Raw genomic sequence first — 24,903 nt, 5'->3', positions numbered from 1 at the left:
TGAGTAAAGGCAAGTAAGTTCAAGCAAAGGAAATAGTGGAAAAAAAGCTAGCAGTGTACTAGTACTAGTATAATTACTGAGGCACAACTATTAAAATTTTTGGAACACAGTGGATACAACTAGAGTTAAAGAGATCGAAAAAAAAAATCCCAGAAAAGTTTAGGTTTTTCCTTAGAATTCAGAGTGTGTCAAATTGAATACCATTGTCATATTTTTCGTAAATTTATGTTTTCCTTTATTTTTCCTAAGAAGATTCCTGACATATAAAAGGGATATCTTGATGCTTTTTAACTCTATTTAAGATTTTTTTAAGTGGACCGCTAGATAATTAAGATGGAATTTCTAAATTAAACAAGTGAGAGCGTTATTAACTTCTGCTTTCGGTATTCTAATTACTGATTTACTTAATATTCAGGAGAGTATTAAAACTTTGTTTACAATTCAAATTATTTTCACAATGAAAAATTTGAACAGCATAATAGGGAGGTAACCTGACTTTTAATACTGTGAACATTATCAACAGTATTTTACTAAAGTAAATACTTCATTTTTTTGCATAGATGATTTATTATATAACCTTGGCATATCATTTCATAATTCTGAATATTTCTGGAAACGATAGTTTCTTCAAACTAAAAAAATCTTCCTCTATGTATTATTTTATGAATTTCAAACTTTGTTAAATAATTTTATTAATTTCACACTTTTGTGACTCAATAATTTATTGAATATATTACAATGGGATGGCTCCATTTAATAATATCAATCACTGTCACTGTCATCCCATTACTCATCGATTCACTCGAGCAGGCACCAGTAACGTCTCCATTGTGAGACATTGTTGTTACTGTTTTTGGCATATAGAATACGCCATGGGTAGCTTGCCAGGCTCTGCTGTGTGAGCAAGATACTCTCGGTAGCTTTCGGGCTTTTCGAGAGGGACTCTCCTGGGAGGAATCGAACCCAGGTCAGCTGCGTGCAAGGCAAATGCCCTACCCAATGTATTAGAATTTTATCCCTCAGTGATATTTTAACCCTGTATAATAGTGTAACATAACATGTGTGCTGGAGAGAGTCCAGAAGGAAAGGTGCTTGCCTTGCATGTGGCCACCCTGGTTTGAAGCTTTGGGATCACTTCTGGTCCCCAAAGACTGCCAGGTGTTACACTGAGGATAGAAGAGAAATAACTCTGGAGCACCCCTAAAATATTGTGTAAAATAATTTCATATAATTATTTGTTATCTTTTTATTATGGCCTAATGTATTAATAGATAATTTGTGATTACATACTGTTATTAGACCAGGTCCAGATGTCATAATCAGGTTTTCATTAAGTGAGATTAATGTTATTTACCACTTGATCTAGAGAGTTTGCCTTACTCTTAATGTTCCGTCCATCCATTAATTAGTATTTGTTCACTGACATAATCAGGTGAATTATTATAAATAATATTGTGAACTTTTGTTAGATGATGGCATATATACACAATAGTTATTCTAGAGAAATTAAACACAAACATACACTTATTTTAGACATTTAAAAATCTTGAATGTACTGGCTCTGAGGATAGTCATCATTAATATTTTGGTTTATGTCTTTAAAATTTTTTTCCTTTTTTAAAATTTTATTTAATGGGATACTGTTACTTTATGCAACTCTTTTTTTCCATGATAAAGAGATTTAAAAAGTAAATTTGGTTTGACATATTTACTTCACATCTCCTTACCAGGTAATTTATATTTACAAAAAAATATTTTTCTCAAGTTTGATATACTTCAGAAAACACCAATTTAGTGATTAGGTTTTATGTCTTTACCATAGCCTATTAAAACATTACTCTACATAGGATATCTCTGCCAGGGTCACTTATATTTTATATTTATAATTTGAGTAATAATATATCTTGGCCTGCACATGGACTTTTTAAAAGAAAAAATAAGTTGATAATTAAAAGTCAACAAAACAATTCCCAGAAAAATCAAACTATTTCACATTTCGATCATCAGAAAATTTGCCAATATATCAGACGTTTATTTACTTTAATCAGAGGGATTTTCTAGTAGGATATAGTCTTGTTTGGGGTTCTATTTTTTAGCAAATTATGTTTATTATGATATATAGTTATTGGTCATTACTGGCATATTTTTTCATCTGTGATTTGCCAACTTACATCCATTCTTATATTTAGATTTTTAGCATGTGTACCAAATTAGGCAGACTCTACATATTTTAAGATCAGATTTTTACATTTTAGATAGTTTTTGTGTTGTTTCACTCAAGTAACTGAGCATTCAAATTTCTGGCCATACCATTAAAAATTAGCAATCATTACTCTATTTTCTTTGGGTTTTTAATACTATAGTGAATAGATTAAAAGATAACTTTTTTTTTCTTTATGGGTCACATCTGGCAATGCAGAGCGGTTACTCCTGGCTCTGCACTCAGGAATCACCCCTGGAGGTGCTCAGAGGACCATATGGGATGCTGGGAATCAAACCTGGGTTGGCCGCGGACAAGGCAAATGCCCTACCAGCTGCACTATTGCTCCAGCCCCTAAAAGATAACTTTTTTGGCTTCATTTATGAGGGAGGGTTTGGATTTCGTCTGATGATGCTCAGAGACTACTTTCTACTCTGTAACCAGGGTTTATTTCTGGGGCTCTAGGAGGACAATACGTAGTGCCTGGTTTGATTGAACCAGGGTGGCTGCATCTAAAACAAGATCCCTGGCCTTTATACTATCTTTCTGGTTCTATTTTTTTTAAATTTTTTATTGAGTCACCATGTGGAAAGTTACAAAGTTTTCAGATTTAAATCTCAGTTATACAATGCTCGAATACCCATCCCTTCACCAGTGCTCATATTCCACCACCAAGAATCCCAGTATAGCTCCACCCCGCCCCCTCACACCCCTAACCCCCCACGCCCCTAGCCCCCCACCCTAAGCCCCCCCCCCGGCCTGTGTAACTAATAAATTTCACTTTACTTTCACTTTGATTGCATACAATATTTCAACAAAACTCACTATTATTGTTTGGAGAGTCTCTCCCCTAAAGTCAGACCTGCTGAAAAGGAAGCATTAGATAATTTGTTTTCCATTGCTGAGGATGAAGAGGTATGAGGTCGAGTGACCACACTTAGCGGCCTCTCAGTTTTGGGTTTCTGTAATTTAGTATTTTAGTAACTAAGTCCAGAGAGATATCTGCCAGAAGTTGCATCGTTGCCAACTTGTACTTCTCAGTTACATTATATGCCACATATGAGTGCAATCTTTCTATGTCTTGTCTCTTTCTTTCTGACTCATTTCACTTAACATGATACTTTCCATGTTGATCCATTTATATGCAAATTTCATGACTTCATGTTTTCTGACAGCTACATAGTATTCCATTGTGTAGATGTACCAGAGTTTCTTTAACCAGTCATCTGTTTTGGGGCACTCTGGTTTTTTCCAGATTCTGGCTATTGTAAACAGTGCTGCAATGAACATAGAAATACATATGCCATCTCTACTATACTGTTTTGCCTCTCCGGGATATATTCCCAGGAGTGGTATTGTTGGGTCAAATGGAAGCTCAATTTCTAATTTTTTGAGAATCGTCCATATTGTTTTCCAAAAGGACTGATCTGGTTCTATTTTTGATGTCTTTTTCTAAGTACTATCTAAGTACTAAGCTACCAGTTGATGTCAGAATATTTTAGTCTTCGGTATTAGCTATTAAGAACAAAAATAAGCAGGAGCTGGAAAGACAGTACCACCAAGAGTTCAGAGTAAACCTGAGCACAGCTGGATCTGGCCACAAAATAGCAAAAACAAAAACCCCAGCTGGATTGATAGATAAGTGGGTAGGGCATTTGCCTTGCACACTGGAGCAAATCGATGAACAACTGGACGACAGTGCTACTACAGTGCTACTACCAATAGCTCTATCTCCTTTTATAGATTTGCATATACTATATTAACATACTCCAATACTCATTTTGATATCATATTATATTATTAAAAAGTTACTGGTTACTGGTTACGTTACTGGTGCCTGCTCGAGCAAATCGATGAGCAACAGGATGTCAGTGATACAGTGGTACAGTGATTATTAAAAAGTAGTGACATTTCTTACATGATATCTGATGAGAGTTGTTTCTATAGTTGAATCCTAGGTATATTTATGTGTGCTGGTGCCCCTAGCAATATAAGAATGCCATTCTTTTCATGGAACGTGAATTATATTTTTAAAAGATGATGTTGCAGTAATAGCTGTCACTTTACTAACAAGTTGCCTTTTAATTAGAAAATATATTTATGAAAAATGCATTTTGCATTGAGGATATAAAACAGTTCTTTTATGGTACCAAAAGTGTGAACACCAGGAAAGAGAGTTTGTTTTAGACATAAACATAATTCCTACATGGATCATAAAAGCCTAAAAATCTTTCATAATTCTTTCTATACAATGAATAAAATGATTCATCAGGAAACAAGCCTGCAGTGTTGTCTCGCTTAAAAAAAAAAAACTTGTTTTCTATATTGAAAGTCACAAAATTGAGGCAATAGCAAAGCTAGACTAGATAAAAAAACGACAAATGGTATGAGTCTAGGCATATTGGTAGAAATAACCATTAGTTGACAAAGGTGGGTACTGAGGTAAGACAAACGGAACAGAAGAATTCTACTAAAAAGGAAATAGGTTTTCCTTAAATTCCACAAAGACAGAAAATGGTTGAGTATCTCCACGCTGCCTGCAAGAGACTCTTCTAACTTTGTGTTTGTTTCATTTTGTTTTGGGCATAGCTGGCTCTACAATCAGGGATCACTCCTGTGGGCTCAAGGGTTGGGGACACCACTTGCAAGGAAAGTGCCATATGCACTGTACTATCATTCTGGCTCCATAGACTCACCAAACTGCTAAGGGCACAAAATGTTGACTGTGAAAGAACACCCCAAAATTAATAAAAGAGATAGGTTCAAGTATATGACTATCAGACATAATATTATTTTTTAATTAGCTTTTTGGGTCACACCCAGCAATGCATAGGGGTTACTCCTGGCTCTGCACTCAGAAATTACCCCTGGCAGTGCTCAGGGGACCATATGGGATGCTGGGAATCAAACCTGAGTTGGCTGTATGCAAGGCAAACACCCTACCCACTGTGCTATCATTCCAGCTTCCATAATACACTTTTAAGTCAAATATGATAAAAAATAGTCAATAAAAGTGGACCTGAGTGATAGCATAATGGGTAGTGTTCTTGTCTTGTACGTGGCTGATCTGGGTTTGATCCCTGGCATCCTATACGGTCGCCTGAGACTGCAGGAGTAAACCCTGAGTGCAGAAGCAGGAGTAAGCCTGAGCATTGCTGGGTGTGGCTCCAAAACAAACAAACAAACAAAAATATAGTCAAGAAAGGTAATACCAATAAAGGGGTGAATTCATCAAGATGCCTCAGTCATAATCACCCATGTACCCAGCACTGGAGCACTTAGATATAATTACTGAATAGTATCATATCTGAAGGTAGAAAAATATATAATATAATAGTACAGCACTTCATTAACCTACTTTCAACAATGCATAATCATCAGAAAGAAATTCTATTAAAAATATGAGTTTGAACTATGCCTTAGACCTACTGAACCAGGCAAATTATCTATCTATCTGAAGAAACCACATTATTATCAAATATATATATATATGACATGTTACAGGAAAGATCAAAACATAGGTTATAAAATAGGTCTATGCAAATTTGAAAAGACTTAAATCAGAGCAAGCATTTACTTTGACCACAATGTTATGAAAATAGGCATCATTAACAAGAGAAAAACTGGAAAATTAACAAATGTGTGAAAATTAAACAACACCCTTTAGAATAACAATGGAATGAAAAAAATTCAAAATAAAATATTATAGTAAATTCAAGAAACAAAATATCTTAAAATAAACACAAATGGATACATAATATGACTAAGCCTCTTGAATGAGGCAAAAGCAGGATACAAAATCAATATACATAAAAATGATTGCTTTTAAACATACCAATAACAGATTATTTGTAAAGAAATAAGAAATATTATTTAGAATATCCATAATTCTATTTATAATAGCATAAAAATACTTAGTTATAAATATATCCAAGGAAAGGAAAGCTCTATGTATATGGAAAAGTGTAAAACTTGGATGAAAGACTTGTAAAAATCTTGTGTTCAGGGATTAAAGGAAGTGATACTGTTAGAATGCACCAGAGACACCACCAGAGTCACACAATCCCTACCAAACTTTCAATGAAACTTTCTTACAGAAGTACTACAAACATCAAAAATTATATATGGAAGAACAGAGGACCCTCATTATCTAAGGCAATATTGAAAAGAAAAACCAAATCTAACAGGATCATGCTTATTGATCTCAAGCTATATTATTAAAGCTATAATCCTCACAGTATAGAACTGAGGCCAATATATAGTACAGCAGTCAGGTCATATGTGCGACCAATCAGGTTTGACTTCTGATACTGTATGGTTCCCTGAGCAGCATCAGGTGCGCCCTGAATGCCCTCAACACTGCTGGAGCTGCGTAGGTGTCATTGGTACTACAGGGTTAGAGCAGCACTGCTTATACACATCTTAATTTGACCCACTCGAGTCTCGGGCTGGGTCCAGTGCCGGCTCGAGCTCCGCCGAGATTCGACCCGGGTGGCCATGCCTTTGCACAGCCACTTTGCTGCTGAACGAGCAGGATCCAGAGCCAGCTATAAGACTTGGGGTTCCAGCGAGTGCCTTTAGCCATGTCTCCAGACTGTGAACTAAGCTTTTGCTCCATGCTGCTCCAGGAAGGGAAATGATGCAATTTCCAACTTAAATCTCCCTGGACTTAATTACTAAAATACAGAAATCCTAAACCTTTATATCTCTTCATTCTCATCAGTGGAAAACTAATTATCAAATATTTCCCTGTCAATAGGGCCGTATTCTTGGGGGATAAATTCCAATAAGAATAGTGAGTTCTGTGTTGAAACTCCAACAACAATAGTGAGTTTTGTGTTGAAATATGGAATGTAATCAAGGTAAAGAGAAAAGGAAGTGAAATTTATCAGTTATGCAGGAGGGGTCGTTGGGGGTTGGGGGTGGGATGTATACTGGGTTTTTTTTTTTTTTGGTGGTGGAATATGGGCACTGGTGAAAGGACGGGTGTTTGAGCATTGTATAACTGAGACATAAGCCTGAGAACTTTGTAACTTTCCACATGGTGATTCAATAAAATAAATTAAAAAAAATAATTTGACCCACTCATCTGGTTGAGTGAGAATCATGAATGGGACCCTAGACCAGATAAAACAAAGCTTTATAGAGCTGGCATTGAAACATTTTTTTAACCCTGTCAAAAGGCTCAGTGATCCACCCACACCTGACTTATAAAAAGTCCAGCTTATAAAAAGTCCAGCTGAGATGTCACACTGCTGACTTACCTGGGTCCACAGGTCTTGGAGCATGTGGTCTTATTTTTGGATCTGGCTGCATAACATCTCCAAATCTGACAGTATTGAGAACCCAGTAGGGTCACAGGAAAGTACAACTTTCCTAGCAGTAGATGAAAAAGTTGCACAAAAGCCTACTAAGCTCACTGTATCACTGTCATCCCGTTGCTCATCGATTTGCTCAAGTGGACACCAGTAACGTCTCCATTGTGAGACTTGTTGGGCTGAGGCAATAGCACAGCGGGTAGGGTGTTTGCCTTGCAAGGGGCCAACCCAAGTTTGATTTCTCTGCCCCTCTCGGAGAGCTTGGCAAGCTACCAAGAGTATCTCACCCCCACGGCAGAGCCTGGCAAGCTACCTGTGGCATATTCAATATGCCAAAAACAGTAACAGTAACTAAGCTCAATGAGTGAAAACAACATAAATTGTTCAATCAACACCATATAGCTCAGTAAATCATGGTAATGATTTTAGTAAAACTATTATGAAATATATGTATTAAGAAGCAACATGAAGTAAACTGCTATGGGAAAGGCTTGGAGTGTGTGGATAAGTGGTGACAAAAGTGGAAGGAAGGTCATACTGGTGGTGGGATTGGTGTTGGAATATTGAATACCTGAAACAACTATATTTGAACAAGTTTGCAAATTACAGTTTCAATAAAGTTCCAAATATTTAAAAATAACTCAAATATCAGCACCAAATGCTTTAATACCATTTTGATCTTAAACAAACTAAATTGTTAAAAGTTAATAAAAATAGAGTCACCAAAAAGTAATACAGGGAGTACAACACTTCCCTTGCATGCAGCTAACCAGGTTTGATCCCTAGCACCCCATATGGTTCCCTGAACACAGAGCCAGGAGTAAGCCCTGAGTACTACCAGTTGTGGCCCCCAAAATAAAAAGCAATAGACAATTAAATATTTAAAAATAATAAAAGCAAAAAATATATAGATATGTATAGATCAATGAAATAAGAATCTAGAACTCATAAATAAATCCAGTAGTTTACAGTAAAACATTTAACAAATATACATTTGGAAAAAATAATCTATAATTAAAGGTGTCAAAAAGTCATAAATAGAATTGAATTCGCTACATGTTACTCTTCAAATGAAAATTAAATTCAAATGTATTAGACTTAAATTTAAGTCCCCCAAGCCAAAAAAACTCTTTTAAGAAAAAATAATTTAAAAACTTCTTGACATTGTTCTTGGCAGCATTTTTTAAAATTGAAAATTCCCAAAAGCACAAGCAGGAAAAGTAAAAATAACTACATCAAGTTGGAAAATTCTTTGTCACATGCACACACACACAAATCAAATAACTAAAAAGACAACTCATTTAATTATGTAGCTGCTATTTGCAATTTATCTCTCTAACAGGGGGGTAATATAAGTAAATATAGGCAACTCAATTGCAAAAACAAAATGATTTGATTAAGCAATGGACAAACAAAATTAAGTTTTTTTCTGGAGTAGACCTTTGATGACCAATATATGCATAGAAATGATTGACATCAATAATTATCAAGAAAAAGCAAATTAAGATCACTGTTAGCTATTATCTCACAATTGTTGGCATGGCTACTATCATAAAGTCAAGAGGTTGGTGCTGGTACTTATGTAGGAAATGGGAAGTTTTTTACACTGCTAGTATAATTATAAATTGTAAACTGGTACAGACACTATGCTAATTCCTAAAAAATAAATAAATAAAATACAACTGCCATATGACCCTGCAAATCTATTTCTGAGTATATATCTAGAGGAAATAAAAACATAATGGCAAAGAACTATCTACATACCCATGTTCATTGTAAGAATTTTCACTATATCACAACATGAAAAAAATCTAAATGTTCATCTGTAGATGAAAGGATAAAGAACATACACATGCATATATATGTAAATATGTCTATATATACATGAAGTACTATTAAAATATCAGAAGATGGAAAATATGACAGTTGTGAAAACAAAAGTGAATCTTCATTATATGCTATATGGAAATAGGAAATTCAGAGAGAGCACTTTGTCAGTGTCGTGCTTAACAGGATAGAGTGGAATCCTTGCAGTAGCATATTGCAACACCACAGGCAGATTATGCAAATCACATGGTAGAAACTAATATAAATATTTGAATTCAGTGGATTCTGCTTCAAAAACTCCAAATAATTAACAAATAGGATTAAGATAAAACCTGACAATTTAAATATTGGATTTTAAATCACTGCCTTCAACATTAGAATTAGAAGGGGATCAACTAAAGCAAGTTGACATAACCAACAAAGCTGACAGTGATATATATTTTTTAAGCAGAAAAGATAAACTACTAGTATTTATTTTAGTGACAACTTCCAAATTATGTCATAAGGAAATAATTCTTGAAATTTATTAGAGATTGTCTTTAGTTGGAAACATGTTCCATGGGTGCCTGTGACATAAACATTCACCTTACAATAAAAAAACAAGTTTAACATTGTATAGAATTAGTTATTTAAAAGCAAGACACTGTAGAATTGAGTGAAATCCAATAACAGACTATTATTCTTTAGAATTACATTTAACTGTGTTACATTCTATAACTAGAGTATCTTTCTTTACTTACACTACATGCACACAAATCCTAACCTAAATATCAGCAATTATTATCTATTCTATTTCTCTAAACGTTTGAATTGGCTTTAAACCAAATATTACTAAATTATGTTATCTATTTATTTATTTTCTCCCTGCCACTAGTAGAATGTGATTTTTATAAAATTTCGGCTCAATGCTATGTCTTTAGCATGTAGAATAATTTTGGTTCATAGTAGTTATCTGGACTGGAGAGACAGCACAGCGGGTAGAGCATTTGCCTTCCATGCGGCCGGCCCGGGTTCAATTCCTTCTTCCCTCTCAGAGAGCCCAGCAAGCTATTGAGAGGATCCCGCCTGCATGGCAGAGACTGGCAAGCTACCCATGGCGTATTCGATATGCCCAAAACCATAACAACAAGTCTCACAATGGAGATGTTACTGGTGCCTGCTCGAGCAAATCGATGAACAATGGGACGACAGTGCAGTGTAGTGCAGTGCAGTAGTTATCTGACATTAATGTGTTGAGAAATTAAGGGAATGAAAAGGATTCCTACCTAAATTCTAGGCCAGTGTCACATAGCTCTGGGTAAAATACTGTGTTGAAAATTGTGTGTGTGAGAGACAGAGAGACAGAGAGAGAAGAGACAGAGAGAGATAGAGACAGAGAGAGACTTTAATTTGATTACCCAATAAAAAAGACAAGGTCATTATTGAGATATTAGCATCCCTAGGTGGTACTTGCCCATCATCATATGATTAATTGACAGTCCCATCCTTCTTACTCAGCATCATTTCCCCGTACAGCCTATTGAAGTTCTGCTTGAACAGTACCCATTCCCATTCCCTTTAAAAGATTTTGAGAAGCATGCTTATTGGGCTGAATTATCAGTGGGCTCCAGTCATTCTGATGATCCATGGCCACCAAAAAGACTGTTTATTTGACTATAATATGGCAAAAGTAGAGACTGCTACTCATAACTAAGAAAAATAGAATCTGGTTGATTAAGACTGGCACATGCCTCTGCCCGTAGAAGAGTTTCTTTGGTAGACAGAAAAATCATATTCTGAGGCAATCAGAATTACAACAAAATGGAATATTTTAATAAAAAGTTTTTATTGATTAACTAAAATTCTCCCCCTGGAATACATAAGTGCTATGGCTCTCCTGAGGATGATAGTTATAATGTATATGAGAAGCATGCCGATGCATATTTGAATATATCTAATTTATTTCTTTACACTCACTGAGGTTTTACCACTTTAGATATCCAGTGGGTCAGAGAACTACAGATCTTGATTCTTTTCCCAGAGACAACTAGCATTTTGGTAATTGATTTATAGGTGATAATTCTTTTATTCTGTTACCCATCTGGTTCTCTGTTACAGGTGACAATGTATTTTACATTATCTCCATGGTTGACACAGTATTTTAAAATTATCCCTGATGTGCCTGACATCCATTTGGACACTTGGTCTCTTTGGCGATCATTTAGCTCTGATTTATGTTCCATAACCTACAGTGGGATGAACTCACCTTCGGTAAATGGAATGGCAGTCCTGGTAGTAGATCTGATAAAGCCATATCTCAATACCCTGAGGAGGAAGACTCCTTTTAAGGCCTTTCACATAAACAGGTGTTGTGTTTACTCATGTTTGAAATTGACAAAAGAAAGAAGCCAGTTCAGCACAAGGTAATTCATCTTGACTGGTACTACGGGCTGCCTGCTCGATATGTACAGCCATTCAAAAGCCCCTACACTTAACAGCAAGCAATTACAAATTTATTAAAGCTGAGCAGCCCTTCAGTAGGGACCAGTGAGGACACAGAAAAGAAAGTGCAAGAAAGATTCCTCTGGATGGAAGATAAGCACTATATTGTAGGTTAACCAAATAAAGGCACTGACAAGCAAAATCTCTATTCCTGCTCAAAGATTTGATATATATTAGTGATCAACGGTTTCTCTTTACTCCCATTCTCTCTCGTCATACGTGGTGCTCCTTCCCTTTGTTTCAAATATCCTGTTGTTTCTTGTGTTCCTTTATATTGCAGACATTTAGATGAATTACTTCTTTTAAAGTAAAGAATCACAAAGCCCGGAGCTGGAGCTATGTCTGAACTCTTTGGAGATGACAATATCATTAGACATGATGGTAGAAGAAAATTTTGAGGTAGACTCTCTCAGGGAAGACATGATACCACAAATGTATGAACGTTAAGAATGGTATCATACATTGCAACAAGCCAAATAAATTATTTTTAATTATCTTTACTAGAGGAAAGCAGGTAATATGCACTATTCCGTACTCTCTTGCAGTTATAGCTGAGTTTTACCCATTGAGATATAAACACAACTTCCTGAGTTATGACTGCAAAAACTTTTAATTTTAATTTTAATTTTATTTTTAATTTTATTAACTAAATTAAAATCTTTTAAATTTTTATTTTATTAAATAACTGTGAGATAGTTACAAGCTTTCATGTTTGACTTACAATCACACAATGATCAAACACCCATCCCTCCACCAGTGCACATTCCCCACCACTAATCTCCCCAGTATACCTCCCCTTTCCCACCCTCCACCTGCCTCCATGGCAGACAATTTCTCCCATACTCTCTCTCTACTTTCGGCTATTATGGTTGCAAAAACTTTTCAAAAGAAAAACAAATCAAGGCCAGGAGAGGATGAGGATGCACATGCATTCAACCCAAATTCAGTCCACTGAGCAACAGAGCCCTGGAGGCCACAAGGTGTGGCCCTAGAGGTCTCCAAGCACTGCCAGGTTTGCCTGGTTTGCCTGTGGGAAATTCCTGGTGCTGTATGAGCAAGGCAGCACTACAGCCTCAGGACCTGGCTTTGAAATATTATCACTATTGGCAGAATCACTGGGAGTTCCTGGAAAAACTCAGTAAGACTGATCCTTTGAATTTATTGCCATTTCTTTTTCTTTCTTTCTTTCTTTCTTTCTTTCTTTCTTTCTTTCTTTCTTTCTTTCTTTCTTTCTTTCTTTCTTTCTTTCTTTCTTTCTTTCTTTCTTTCTTTCTTTCTTTCTTTCTTTCTTCCTTCCTTCCTTCCTTCCTTCCTTCCTTCCTTCTTTTCTTTCTTTCTTTCTCTCTTCTTTCTTTCTTTCTTTCTTTCTTTCTTTCTTTCTTTCTTTCTTTCTTTCTTTCTTTCTTTCTTTCTTTCTTTCTCTTTTCTTTCTCTTTTCTTTCTCTTTTCTTTCTCTTTTCTTTTATTTCTCTTCCTTCCTTCCTCTTCCTTCCTTTTCTTTTTCTTTCTTTCTTTCTTTCTTTCTTTCTTTCTTTCTTTCTTTCTTTCTTTCTTTCTTCCTTCCTTCCTTCCTTCCTTCCTTCCTTCCTTCCTTCCTTCTTTCTTTCTTTCTTTCTTTCTTTCTTTCTTTCTTTCTTTCTTTCTTTCTTTCTTTCTTTCTTTCTTTCTTTCTTTCTTTCCTTCCTTTTTGGGTCACACCTTCCATTGCTCAGGGGTTACTCCTGGCTCTGCATTCAGGAATTACTCCTGGCAGTGCTCAGGAGACCATATAGGATGCCAGGGATTGAACGCAGGTCGGCCCCGTGCAACGCAAACGTAACGCCCTACCCGCTATACTACAGCGCCAGCCCCAAACATGTTAATGTCTTGATAGAAAATCCTTATAAAGCTTGCAGAGGCAGAATGTTGTGGCTTAGGATGACTACCTTAAAGTAGATGGTTACAAGTTAGAATCTCAGGAATCACATGTACTGAGTGTGATCCTGACAGCTCTATTGTCCGTAGCACCTGGGACTAGAAGTGATTTCTCACTGTATCATAGCCAGAGATGGGGAAGCAGCAAAATGGAAAAGATGAGGAAGCACCATCTTCACCTCTTTTAGCACCACAGCAACCTTCAGCATGCACTGCTGAGGTATTCAACTATAGAACATGATCCTTGTGAGTGTCTGTGTATGCACTTTAAATAAAGGAGTGTAAACCTTCATGAGAATTGCAGTTGAGTGTGTGAGCAACACTATGATGGTTAATTAACCCCTACTGAGCCTCACACCCCAGAACATGTGAACCTGGTTATTAACAACAAAAAGAAAAAGATTAACTAGTGAAAAAAACAAAATTAAATACAAAAAAGATAGCACAGCGGGTAGGGCATTTGCCTTGCATGCGGCCAACCTGGTTCAGTTTCTCCTTCCCTCTCTGAGAGCCCAGCAAGCTACTGAGAGTATCCTGCCTGCAAGGCAGAGCCTGGCAAGACCCCCATGGCATATATAGATATGCCAAAAACAGTAACAACAAGTCTCACAATGGAGACGTTACTGGTACCCACTTGAGCAAATCGATGAACAAAGTGAATACAGTGCTACACTGCTACAGTGCTACAAAAGAGAAAGCACTTTACAAGTCACTCAAAACCTGGATCTTTGATGGTAAACCAAAGCACTTCCACATCACTGACTATAGGTTTGAACAAGGAGTATAATAGCTAAAATGTGAGATTATTCTTAGCTCTTATCTCATTTCTTTTGTTTGCTTCACCCACTTTTAAAAGATCATCATTTTTTGATCATTGAGACAGTTGTAAGATGCATATATAGAATTTCATATGCATCTTCCAGTCTTCCCCAACATACATCAACATGAGTGAGGATCCTGATGTGGTACACTTCTTTAACCTTATTCAGATTTTAGCAGTTTTATATGCACTTCATCATGGAACATGTATGTGTATGGTTTATTTCTGTGTGATTTTATCATCTGTGTAGATCTGTATTACTGTTATCACAGTGAAAATAGAAAAAAATTCAAGGATCTCTTATGCTCCCTTTTATAACCATGCCTACTTTCTTTCTATGCTGCACTCTTTTTCATCCCTTTGCACCTGGTAATCACTAATTTCTTCTTCATTTCTATCACTTTGACACTTTTAGAATCCTGTACACATGGAATCATATGGTATGTAACCTTTGAATTGACTTTTTCTCCTTCCAATATAGTCTATTTCCTAAGGATCCATACAGTTGAATCACTAGTTTGCTAACATAACTGACAAATAGTATTACACAGTATGATATACACCATGTATTTGACCATGTATTCTTTCATGCTTAAAGAGGCAATTTTGGGACTGGAGTGATAATACAGTGGGTAGGGTGTTTGCCTTGCATGCAGCTGACCTAGGTTCAATCCCCAGTATCCTATATGGTCCTCCCAGCACTTTCAGGAGTTATTTCTGAGTTTAGAGTCAGAAGTAACACCTGAGCATTGCTGGGTGTGACCCAAAAGGTGGAAAGAAAATTAGAGGCAAATTCATTGACCAATGTTTATCTTTCTAAATATTTTAGCATTTGTAAGAATTACAAGAGTCAATATTCACCTGGAAGATGACTAAATAAAATCCAGAATAAGAAAAATGTTTACTATGGCAAGCATTATCCTCAATGGGGAAAAACTAATGGTCTTTCCTCTAAGATCAGGGACAATACAAGGATTTCCACTCCTATCACTCCTGTTCAATGTAGTACTGGAAGTACTTGTAATAGCCGTTAGGCAAGAAAAAGATATTAAGGGCATCCAAATAGGAAAAGAAGAAATCAAGCTCTCACTATTCGCAGATTATATGACACTATCTAAAGAATCCTAAAGTCTTTACCAAGAAACTTCTAGAAACAACAGACTTGTACAGTAAAGATGAAGGCTATAAAATCAATACCCAAAAGTCCATGGCCTTCCAATGCGAAAATAATGAGACAGAGGAAAGAGACATGAAAAATCAATCCTGTTAACAATAGTGCTCCAGAAAATCAAGTACTTAGAATCAGTTTAACTACAGAGGTATAGGACCTCTACAAAGAAAACTACAAAAGACTATTCCATGAAATTAAAGAGGACATGATAAATGGAAACATATCTCCTGCTCATGGATTGGGATAATTAACATTGTCAAAATGGCAATATGCCCCAAAGCATTATACAGATTCAATGTGATCCCTATAAGGAAACCCATGAAATTCTTCAAATAAATGGATCAAACACTCCTGAAATTCATATGGAACAACAAACCCCCACGAATAGCTAAAGCAATTCTTGGGAAAAAGAAGATGGGAAACATCATCTTCCCCAACCTCAAACTCGACTACAAAGTGGTAACAATTAAAACAGCATGCTACTGGAACAAAGGTAGAGCTGCTAACCAATGGAACAGGGTGGAATACCCTTATACATACCCCAAATGTATGAACATCTAATCTTTGATAAGAGAGCAAGAAATGTGATGTGGAGCAAGAAAAGGTTCTTTAACAAATGGTGCTGGGCATAACTGGACACCACATGCAAAAAAAAAAAAAAAAAGGGGGCTTAGATCTTGACCTAACACCATGCACAAAAGTCAGATCTAAATGGATTAAAGACCTCAACATCAGACCAGAATCCATAAGGTATATTAAAGACAAGGTCGGCAAAACCCTCCACGATATTGAAGCTAAATGTATCTTCAAATATGACACACCATTGACCAACCAAGTGGAAACAGAGATAAACAAATGGGACTATATTAAACTAAGAAGCTTCTGTACCTCTAAAGATACAGGGGCTGGAGTGATAGCACAACAGGTAAGGCATTTGCCTTGCATGTGGGTTCAATCCCCAGCATCCTACGTGGTCCCCCAGGCACCACCAGGAGTAATTCCTGAGTGCAGTGCCAGGAATAACCCCTGAGCAACGCTGGGTGTGACCAAGAAAGCAATATATATATATATATATATATATATATATATATATATATATATATATAGTGAGCAAAATACAAAGACAATCTACATAATGGGAAAGGTTATTCACCCAATACCCATCTGATAAGGGGATAATATCAAGGATATATAAGGTTGAACTGGTTGAACTCTACAAGAAGAAAACATCCAACCCCATCAGAAAATGGGTGATGAAATGGACAGAAACTTTATCAAGGAAGAAATACAAATGGCCAAAAGGCACATGAAAAAATGTTTCTCATCACTAATCAATCAGGGAGATGCAGATCAAAACAATTATGAGATACTACCTCATACCACAGAGACTGGCATACATCCAAAAGAACAAAAATAACCGCTGTTGGTATGGATGTGGAGAGAAAGGGACCCTCCTTCACTGCTGGTAGGAATGCCGACTGGTTCACAAAACAGTATGGATGCCTCTCAAAAAATTAGAAATCGAGCTCCCATTTGACCCAGCAATACCAGTTCTGGGAATATATCCCAGAAAGGCAAAGAAGTATAGTTGAAATAACAGCTGCACTCGTATGTTCATTGCAACACTGTTTACAATAGCCAGAATCTGGAAAAAATCCGAATGCCAGAAAACAGATGACTGGTTAAAGAACTTTGGTACATCTATACAATGGAATACTATGAAGCTGTTAGAAAAGATGAAGTCATGAAATTTGCATATAGGTGGATCAACATGGAAAGTATCATGCTAAGTGAAATGAGTCAGAAAGAGAGAGACAGAATAGACATTCATCTGTGGAACATAAAGTAACAGAATGGGAGACTAACACCCAAGAATAGTAGAGATAAGTACCAAGGGTTAGCTCCATGGCTTGGAAAATGATCTCACATGCTGGGGGAAAAGGCAGCTCAGATAGAGAAGGGAACACCAAGTAAAGGGTGTTTGGAGGATTTGCTCGGTATGGGAGATACTTGCTGAAAGTAGACCATAAATTGAACACGATGACCACTTAATACCTCTATTGAAAATCACAACACCCAAAAGGAGATCGAGAACAAAAGGAAATGCCCTGCCACAGAAGTGGAGTGGAGTGGGCTGGGGAGGAGGTTCTGGGAGGGACACTGGGTTTATTGGTAGTGGAGAATAGCATTGGTGAAGGAATGGGTACTCAATCATTGCATAACTGAAACACAAGCATGAAAGTTTGTAAGTCCGTAACTGTACCTCTCGGTGATTCACTAATTAAAAATTTTAAAACAATGTTTAATTCAATTTAGATTCTTCAATGCTTAGCACAATGTCCACACTTGGCAGACAAGCAAAAATGTTGGTCAATTTATGTTGTTTATTACATTTCTCAAGAAACTATTCGGTAATAACAAAACACTTAAATTAACATCATTAGGATTTACAAAAGATTCAGTAAGAAATTTGAATGCAAAGCATAATGACATTCATTAACTTGCTAATTTATTGTTATTATTATTATAATCCAAACATTGGATTATACTTTGATAAATACTTTATGCATTTTAAATTAATTTCATAACACTCTTATAGCCTAAATATCATTATTAGTTAATTTTAAATCTATTTATACAACTCAGCCAAGGTCACACAAGCAGGGGAACTAGGGCTATGCTCCAAGGCCAAGTTCATTTCCCTTCAAACTCATGTTCTTATGTTCTTAACTAATCTGTATTACTAAAATAAGCTAAATCTGTTTTCTTAAAAGAAGCATATTTTTTGATCCATAAAAATAGTTTTTGGCAGACTAGTAAGTATACAGAAAATGTTAGTCTGTGTTAATGGCTATACATTATTAATCAATTACCACTTACTGGATGATTTATTGCTTAATTCCACTTAGTTGACAAATCAGCTGAATTTTTCATATGCACTCATAGAACAAGCTAAATAAAGGGATTCACATAGAGAGTATCATGTTCACTCCAGGTTGCTATTAGGAGCATAGATTATTTGTAGCATTTTTGCTTTAAAGTCTCAGAGTCATTAAAATGTGGAACGGCAACCTGCATAGTAGGATATTGATAAGAACAAGGATGCAGAAGGAGATTCAGTAGATACTTAAATGGCAAAAAAGTACAGGGCAAGTTTCACACATCCTGCAGACTGAAGGTTTATATGATAATAAATAATAGTTATCACCAGGACAAAGGAAAAAGTGTCATGAAATCCAATAGTTCAGTGAGAAATCTGCTAATACAGGTGGTCAGACTTGCTCCATTTCTTTGTGAAAAGGAGGCTATTTATTTGCTACTGGGTAGTTAAATTACACAGTCATTTACTGTTCAAAGTTTTTTGGTAGGTAGATGTAAAAAGCTTTGGGCTTTAAATTCAAAGTTTTTGAGAAGAAAAGGAAAAAGAATTTATTCTTGCAACAGCATAACTGGTAGAGCAATTCTAAAAATAAGACAACTGCCCTTAAACATTCTGGTTGGAATCTCCTTTCTGTAGTCACTGGACATGGCCTAAGGGTCAAATTCTGCTTATAATATACATATTTTTATTATTTTATTTTACCATTTTATTGAGATACAATTATTTATAATAATGTAGATAATAGTTTCATGTATACATTGTTCCACCAAAGAGAGCCCACTTCCCTGCACCAATGTCCAAAAGACTCCTCCTATGAAAATACTTTTCATTTGATCATCTCTAACTAGGTAAGATGTCAGGGATTTGTATGTGTGTGGTTTGTGTATGTGTATGTAAACATGTATGTTTACATGTTTATGAGAGATAAGGAAACCAACAACTCTTGCATACAAAAGTTAGAAACAGAAGCAAAATATTTATAATGACACATTTGTAATTACAAAATAAGTGTTTTCTTTCTTTGTCTATTGTGCAAATTGGAAGTGGTTCTATACACATTCCCTGAATATCTGACAGTGGAGATTATACACACTATGTTTACTGTTTCTAAACTACTGGGGCCTGATCCATAGTATAGCAGGTAGGCCATTTGCTTTGAAAGTGGCTGAGTGGAGTTCATGCCCTATTCTGTCACTTTAATCAGTAACTGAATAAATAGCAGGAATCCTACATTTAAAAAAAGTGGCTGACCTACATTCAATTCCTAGCATCCCATAGATTACCCTGAACTTTCTAGGAGTGACCTCTGAGCACAGAGCCAGGAGTAAACATTAGTATCACCTGGGGTAGCCCGATAACTAAATAAATAAATACTATAGTCTAGCACTTTCTAAACTTTGATTGTTTATCAGCAGGTTTAAACCAAAAGATGGTTTCATTTTTTTTCTTTTCTTTTTGGGTCACACCTGATGATGCACAGGGCTTACTCCTGGCTTTGCACTCAGGAATTACTCCTGGAGGTGCTCAGGGGACCTTATGGGATTCTGGGGATCGAACCCAGGGTGGCTGCGTGAAAGGCAAATGCCCTACCCGCTATGCTATTGCTCCAGCCCAAAAAAGATAGCTTCAAATGAAGGTTTTGATTAAACATTTTAATAACAATTTTCTTGACAATAGATACTACCTTATTCTAAGTTCATGATTTTATTTTGTGAATACCTAATTATATATTATTAATTTATTCCCTGGGTATAAAAATTTTCTACTTCAGTTCTCATTGACTCTTTGCCAAGTAACCTTTAAACCAAGACATGTATGTAATTTCCTTATTAATTACAAATATTAACTTCATCAATCTTAGTTCATGACCAAATTCAAAGCTTCCAGACACAATTCTGATGAGGAATACATTACACAGTTGAAAAATTCAAATTCTAATTTATAATGCCTTGAAAAACAATTAATGATGCATAAAGGCCAATGAGCCTACCAAAGTAATCTATATGGGAAATGACCCACAACAAAAGGTTAACAAATAAATATGAGTGGTATCAGCATGCTAGTAGACATCTGACAGTGAAGAAAACCAAATCTAGTCATCTCCTAGTTATCTGTATTTAAACTTGCAAAATATCATCAATAAATGTTAGACATCATAAAATACAAAAGATGAAAATTCAAAGACTATGTCTTTATTGCCCTCAACCTTACACTAAAAATTAAGGAGAGGGACTGGAGCAATGGCACAGCGGGTAGGGAGTTTGCCTTGCATGCGGCCGACCAGGGTTTGATTCCCAGCTTCCCATATGGTACCCTGAGCACCGCCAGGGGTAATACCTGAGTGCAGAGTCAGGAGTAACCCTGTACATTGCCGGGTGTGATCCAAAAAGCAAAAATACAAAAACAAAACAAAAATTAAGAAGAAAAAAAATATGTCAAATGTGGCAGAGATGCATAAGATCAGCATTTAAAGTATTTTTTGTTTTGTTTTGATTTTGTTTGGGGGTCATACTGGGCATGCTCAGTTCTTACTCTTGAGTTTGCACTCAAGGATCACTCCTGACATGCTGGGGAGTTCATACGGGGTGCCAGGGATGGAAGCTGGGTTGGTTGCTTACAAGGCAAGTGCCTACCCACTATAATATCACTCTCTCCCAGGTTTGTTGGTATTTATCCCTAACCTTAAAGAACCCTATTATCGAATAATAGTGATTAGAAATATTTTTAAATTAATTTGCATTTGAATAAATTCAAATGCTCCTTATTTTAAGGCAAAAATATATGAAGGATTAACGTTTTACAAATTAATTTTAAAGTTTAGTTATTTTTTTTTTTAGTTTAAGTGCAACATTTTATGCATGGCTTAGGGGCTACTCTCCACCTTATTCCTTGGGATCACTCCTGTTGGTACTCAGAGGACCAAGTGGAATCAGTGATCAAACCTGGGGCTCCTGGTTTCACCACAGCCATTGATTCTTAAAACTATAAATACAGTCAGGATACAAAACACTTTTCACTGATTGTATTTTCTTGAATATAAAAATGCAATATAATTTCAGATACAGATTCAAACTCGGGTCTAGCGCAATAGTACAGCCGGTAGGATATTTGTCTTGCATACAGCTTCCCCAGCTGTGATCCCCCCACCCTATATAGTCACCTTAGCCCACCTGGAGTGATGTTTGAACAGAGAGCCAGTAGTAACACTGAGCACTTCTGGGAGTGGTTCCCCCACCCCCCAAGAAAACCAACAACAAAAAAGTTCCAAGAATACTTACTCTGCCTACAAAATAGTAAAAACTATTATTACTTAGGGAATTGTCAGGAAAACTATGCAGTCCAAAAGGAAATTCCAGCAATAGAGACAATTCACACTTCAGTTGAACTCATCTCCTTACACAGATCTGACAACATCATCACTCAGTGATCAGCACCTCTTACCATGAGAGCAAGCTATATTTTAGCACACAATTTATCAAAGACAGAGTCCTAAAAATGTTCAAAACTGTTTAATTCAAAACTGTTTACCAGTAAAAGATCTACACCTATACAGACATACACTCACATGCATACTATCTTTCTCGGTAAAAGACAACACTTCTTAAGTGCTCTCAACTCACTAACAAGAATACCATAGTGAAAGAGCACTTTCGTAAATATACAACAGAAACAATGAAAGAAAGCAAAGGGATTCATCCAATCCACAATCAATTGTGAAATTTATTTTCCAATACACAAGAAAATAAGACCAAAATGTTGAAAACAATTCAGAATTAAGTCATAGCAATAGAGGAGTGCATAGTTATAGAGGGAAAAAAATGCCAAGAGCAGTCTTACCTTGGCCATCTGTGCCTGCACCCCATTTGCCTTGAGTGATGCTACTGCTTTCTGTGCAGCTGCAGGACTGTCAAAATCTACAAAACCATAACCTGTGAAAATACAAAATCCGTTAAAACTCACAAAGATTTCCATATTCCAAAGGAAAGACAAATATGTATTTGCCGTTAGGTTGCATTCATTACCTTAGGGAGAAAACTCTCAATCTATAGTCCTTAACATATTAGTAGTTTACTGCAATATTTTCAAATACTATGAAGAATTTAACACCACTGCGCTCAGACCAGCTGGAGCGATAGCACAGCGGTAGGGCATTCGCCTTACCAAAGTATCTCGCCCGCATGGGAGAGCCTTTCAAGCTACCTGTGGCGTATTGGATATGCCAAAGACAGTAACAATAAGTCTCACAGTGAGAGACGTTACTGGTGCCCGCTCGAACAAATCCATGAGTAACGGGATGACAGTGACAGTGAGAGATAAAGAATTTAAAATATTACAAAATATTTAAAAAATTTAAAAACATTCTGTTTAGTTTTGAAACTCATTTGCAATCAGATATGCAATCAGCACCCATGATTTATACTAATATGCTAAGTAAAGCAATATTTCTTCAACAAATTTAATATTTCTTAAATGATGCAAGCTGTAAAATGAAAAAATGTTGAAAATATTTTTTAATTCTGTCCCTAGAGTTACATTTCAAAACAATTACAACATTGTCCTAATAAAAACCCTATAAGATTGATTTAAACTTATTACAAAAAATTTCAATAATAACTGGGTCATAGTGAGCATTCAATAAATATATGTTGACTAAACTTATTCATCTAGGTTGTAAATGAGATAGAATTTAATTCCTAAATCAATGAAAACAAGATGTAATCTGCTCTTGCTCAAAATAATATTTAAAAGTATTGCCTCAAAAGATCTGTGATAAAAAAGTGACTAAATAGACAAATACCCAAAATATTTTAAGAAAATCAAATACCCACATCACTTAAGTGATAGGTGTACAATTTGCAATTTCAAAAGTGCAGAAGAAGGGGCTTGAGTAATAGCACAGCGGATAGGACATTTGCCTTGCACTCGGCCAACCTGGGTTCGATTCCCAGCATCCTATATGGTCCCCCAAGCACCACCAGGAGTAATTCCTGAGTGCATGAGCCAGGAGTAACCCCTGTGCATCACTGGGTCTGATGCAAAAAGCAAAAAAAAAAAAAAAAAAAAAAGGTGCAGAAGAAGAGTGACATGTCTTGCTGGCTCTCTCTCTCTCCTCTCTCTCTCTCTCTCTCTCTCTCTCTCTCTCTCTCTCTCTCTCTCTCTCTCCCTTCCTCCCTCTCTCTCTTTATCCCCCCTTCTCTCTCTCTTTCACACACACACATTTTCTTTTTCTTATGCCAGAGATTAAAGATCAAAAGAGAACCTTACATGGGCAAAGCAAGTGTTCTCTTAGTGAAAATCTGCCCCCACCCCTGTATAATAATGAGTCACGGTCTCTGATTTTGTACCAATGTGGATATTTTAGGTTATAGAAGTAGCTAGTAAAACTTAACTAGTGTAAAGGGAATTGTTCATGCCCATAAACTATTTGATATTATTCTACAGAGAGTTCATATATTTGTCTAACAAATAAAGTATAAATTTGAAGTATCTCAAAATACAAATACTAAAGAATCAGGGCAGTTTTCTTTGCTACACCCCAACAAGCCTATCATATGTATCTTAGCTGTTTTCTCTGTGCTCATTCTTGTCTCATTTAGAAGTTTTGAGGTGAACAACCGAAACAAACCTACTAATCATCTCCTGGTATACCGTCTCCCCATTCCACCCCAATAACCAAAGAATAGTGGAAGGGAATTCAATTACCAACTTGTTTCTTTTAATTAACTTTTTAATTTTCTCCCCTCAAATCCCTTCTTCTTTTCTCCCTCCCAGCATGTTATCCTAAAATGAACTTGTTACACAGCAGTGTACCATGAAATGCACTTGAAAAGCTGGGCAAAGAAGCTGTGAAGTTTCTCTTTCTAATACAAAAGGAAGTCTGCATTCTAAGTATTGCTAATTCTTCCCTTCCCATGAAATTCAAACTATGTGGGTAATATGAGTATTACCACCCACGAGGCCGAGTAAAATAGGGAAATAAAGTTGAAACAAAAATGGAAAACAGAACAAAATAAAGTAAAAAGTGTTAGGGGAGCAGAAAATAAAACTAAGTTTTAGACATTATCTGCCATGTGTCAGAAACTGTAATGAATGGTTCGCCTGTTCAAATCCTACTTAAATATTAGATCTGATTTTTGGAGGTTGGTCTGCATATTCCCTTTACAGATATGCATATAATGAACTGCATTATATGTCTATTTTATAAGCTCTTTCTGATTATTTCTCTTATTGTTAAAATTTCTTTGTTGGGGCTGGACTGATAGTACAGAGGGTAGGGTGTTTCCCTTGCAC

The 24,903-nt window shown here is 36.1% G+C and overlaps 1 protein-coding gene across 8 annotated transcripts in view; it reads right to left on the bottom strand.

The window, feature by feature from the left end:
* Nucleotides 1-24,903, bottom strand: part of RBMS3 (RNA binding motif single stranded interacting protein 3) — an 803,180-nt gene that overhangs the window by 446,502 nt on the left and 331,775 nt on the right. For all 8 annotated transcript variants that reach the window (XM_055135539.1, XM_055135543.1, XM_055135544.1 and 5 more), the window contains exon 4: nucleotides 22,450-22,541. In XM_055135539.1, coding sequence (XP_054991514.1) covers nucleotides 22,450-22,541 — 92 coding nt within the window. The remainder of the gene's footprint in view (nucleotides 1-22,449; nucleotides 22,542-24,903) is intronic.

This window comes from Sorex araneus, chromosome 4 (assembly GCF_027595985.1).
Source record: "Sorex araneus isolate mSorAra2 chromosome 4, mSorAra2.pri, whole genome shotgun sequence".
NCBI lineage: Eukaryota > Metazoa > Chordata > Mammalia > Eulipotyphla > Soricidae > Sorex > Sorex araneus.
Note: the sequence above shows the minus strand (reverse complement) of the source record. Positions and strands in the feature narration are given on the sequence as shown.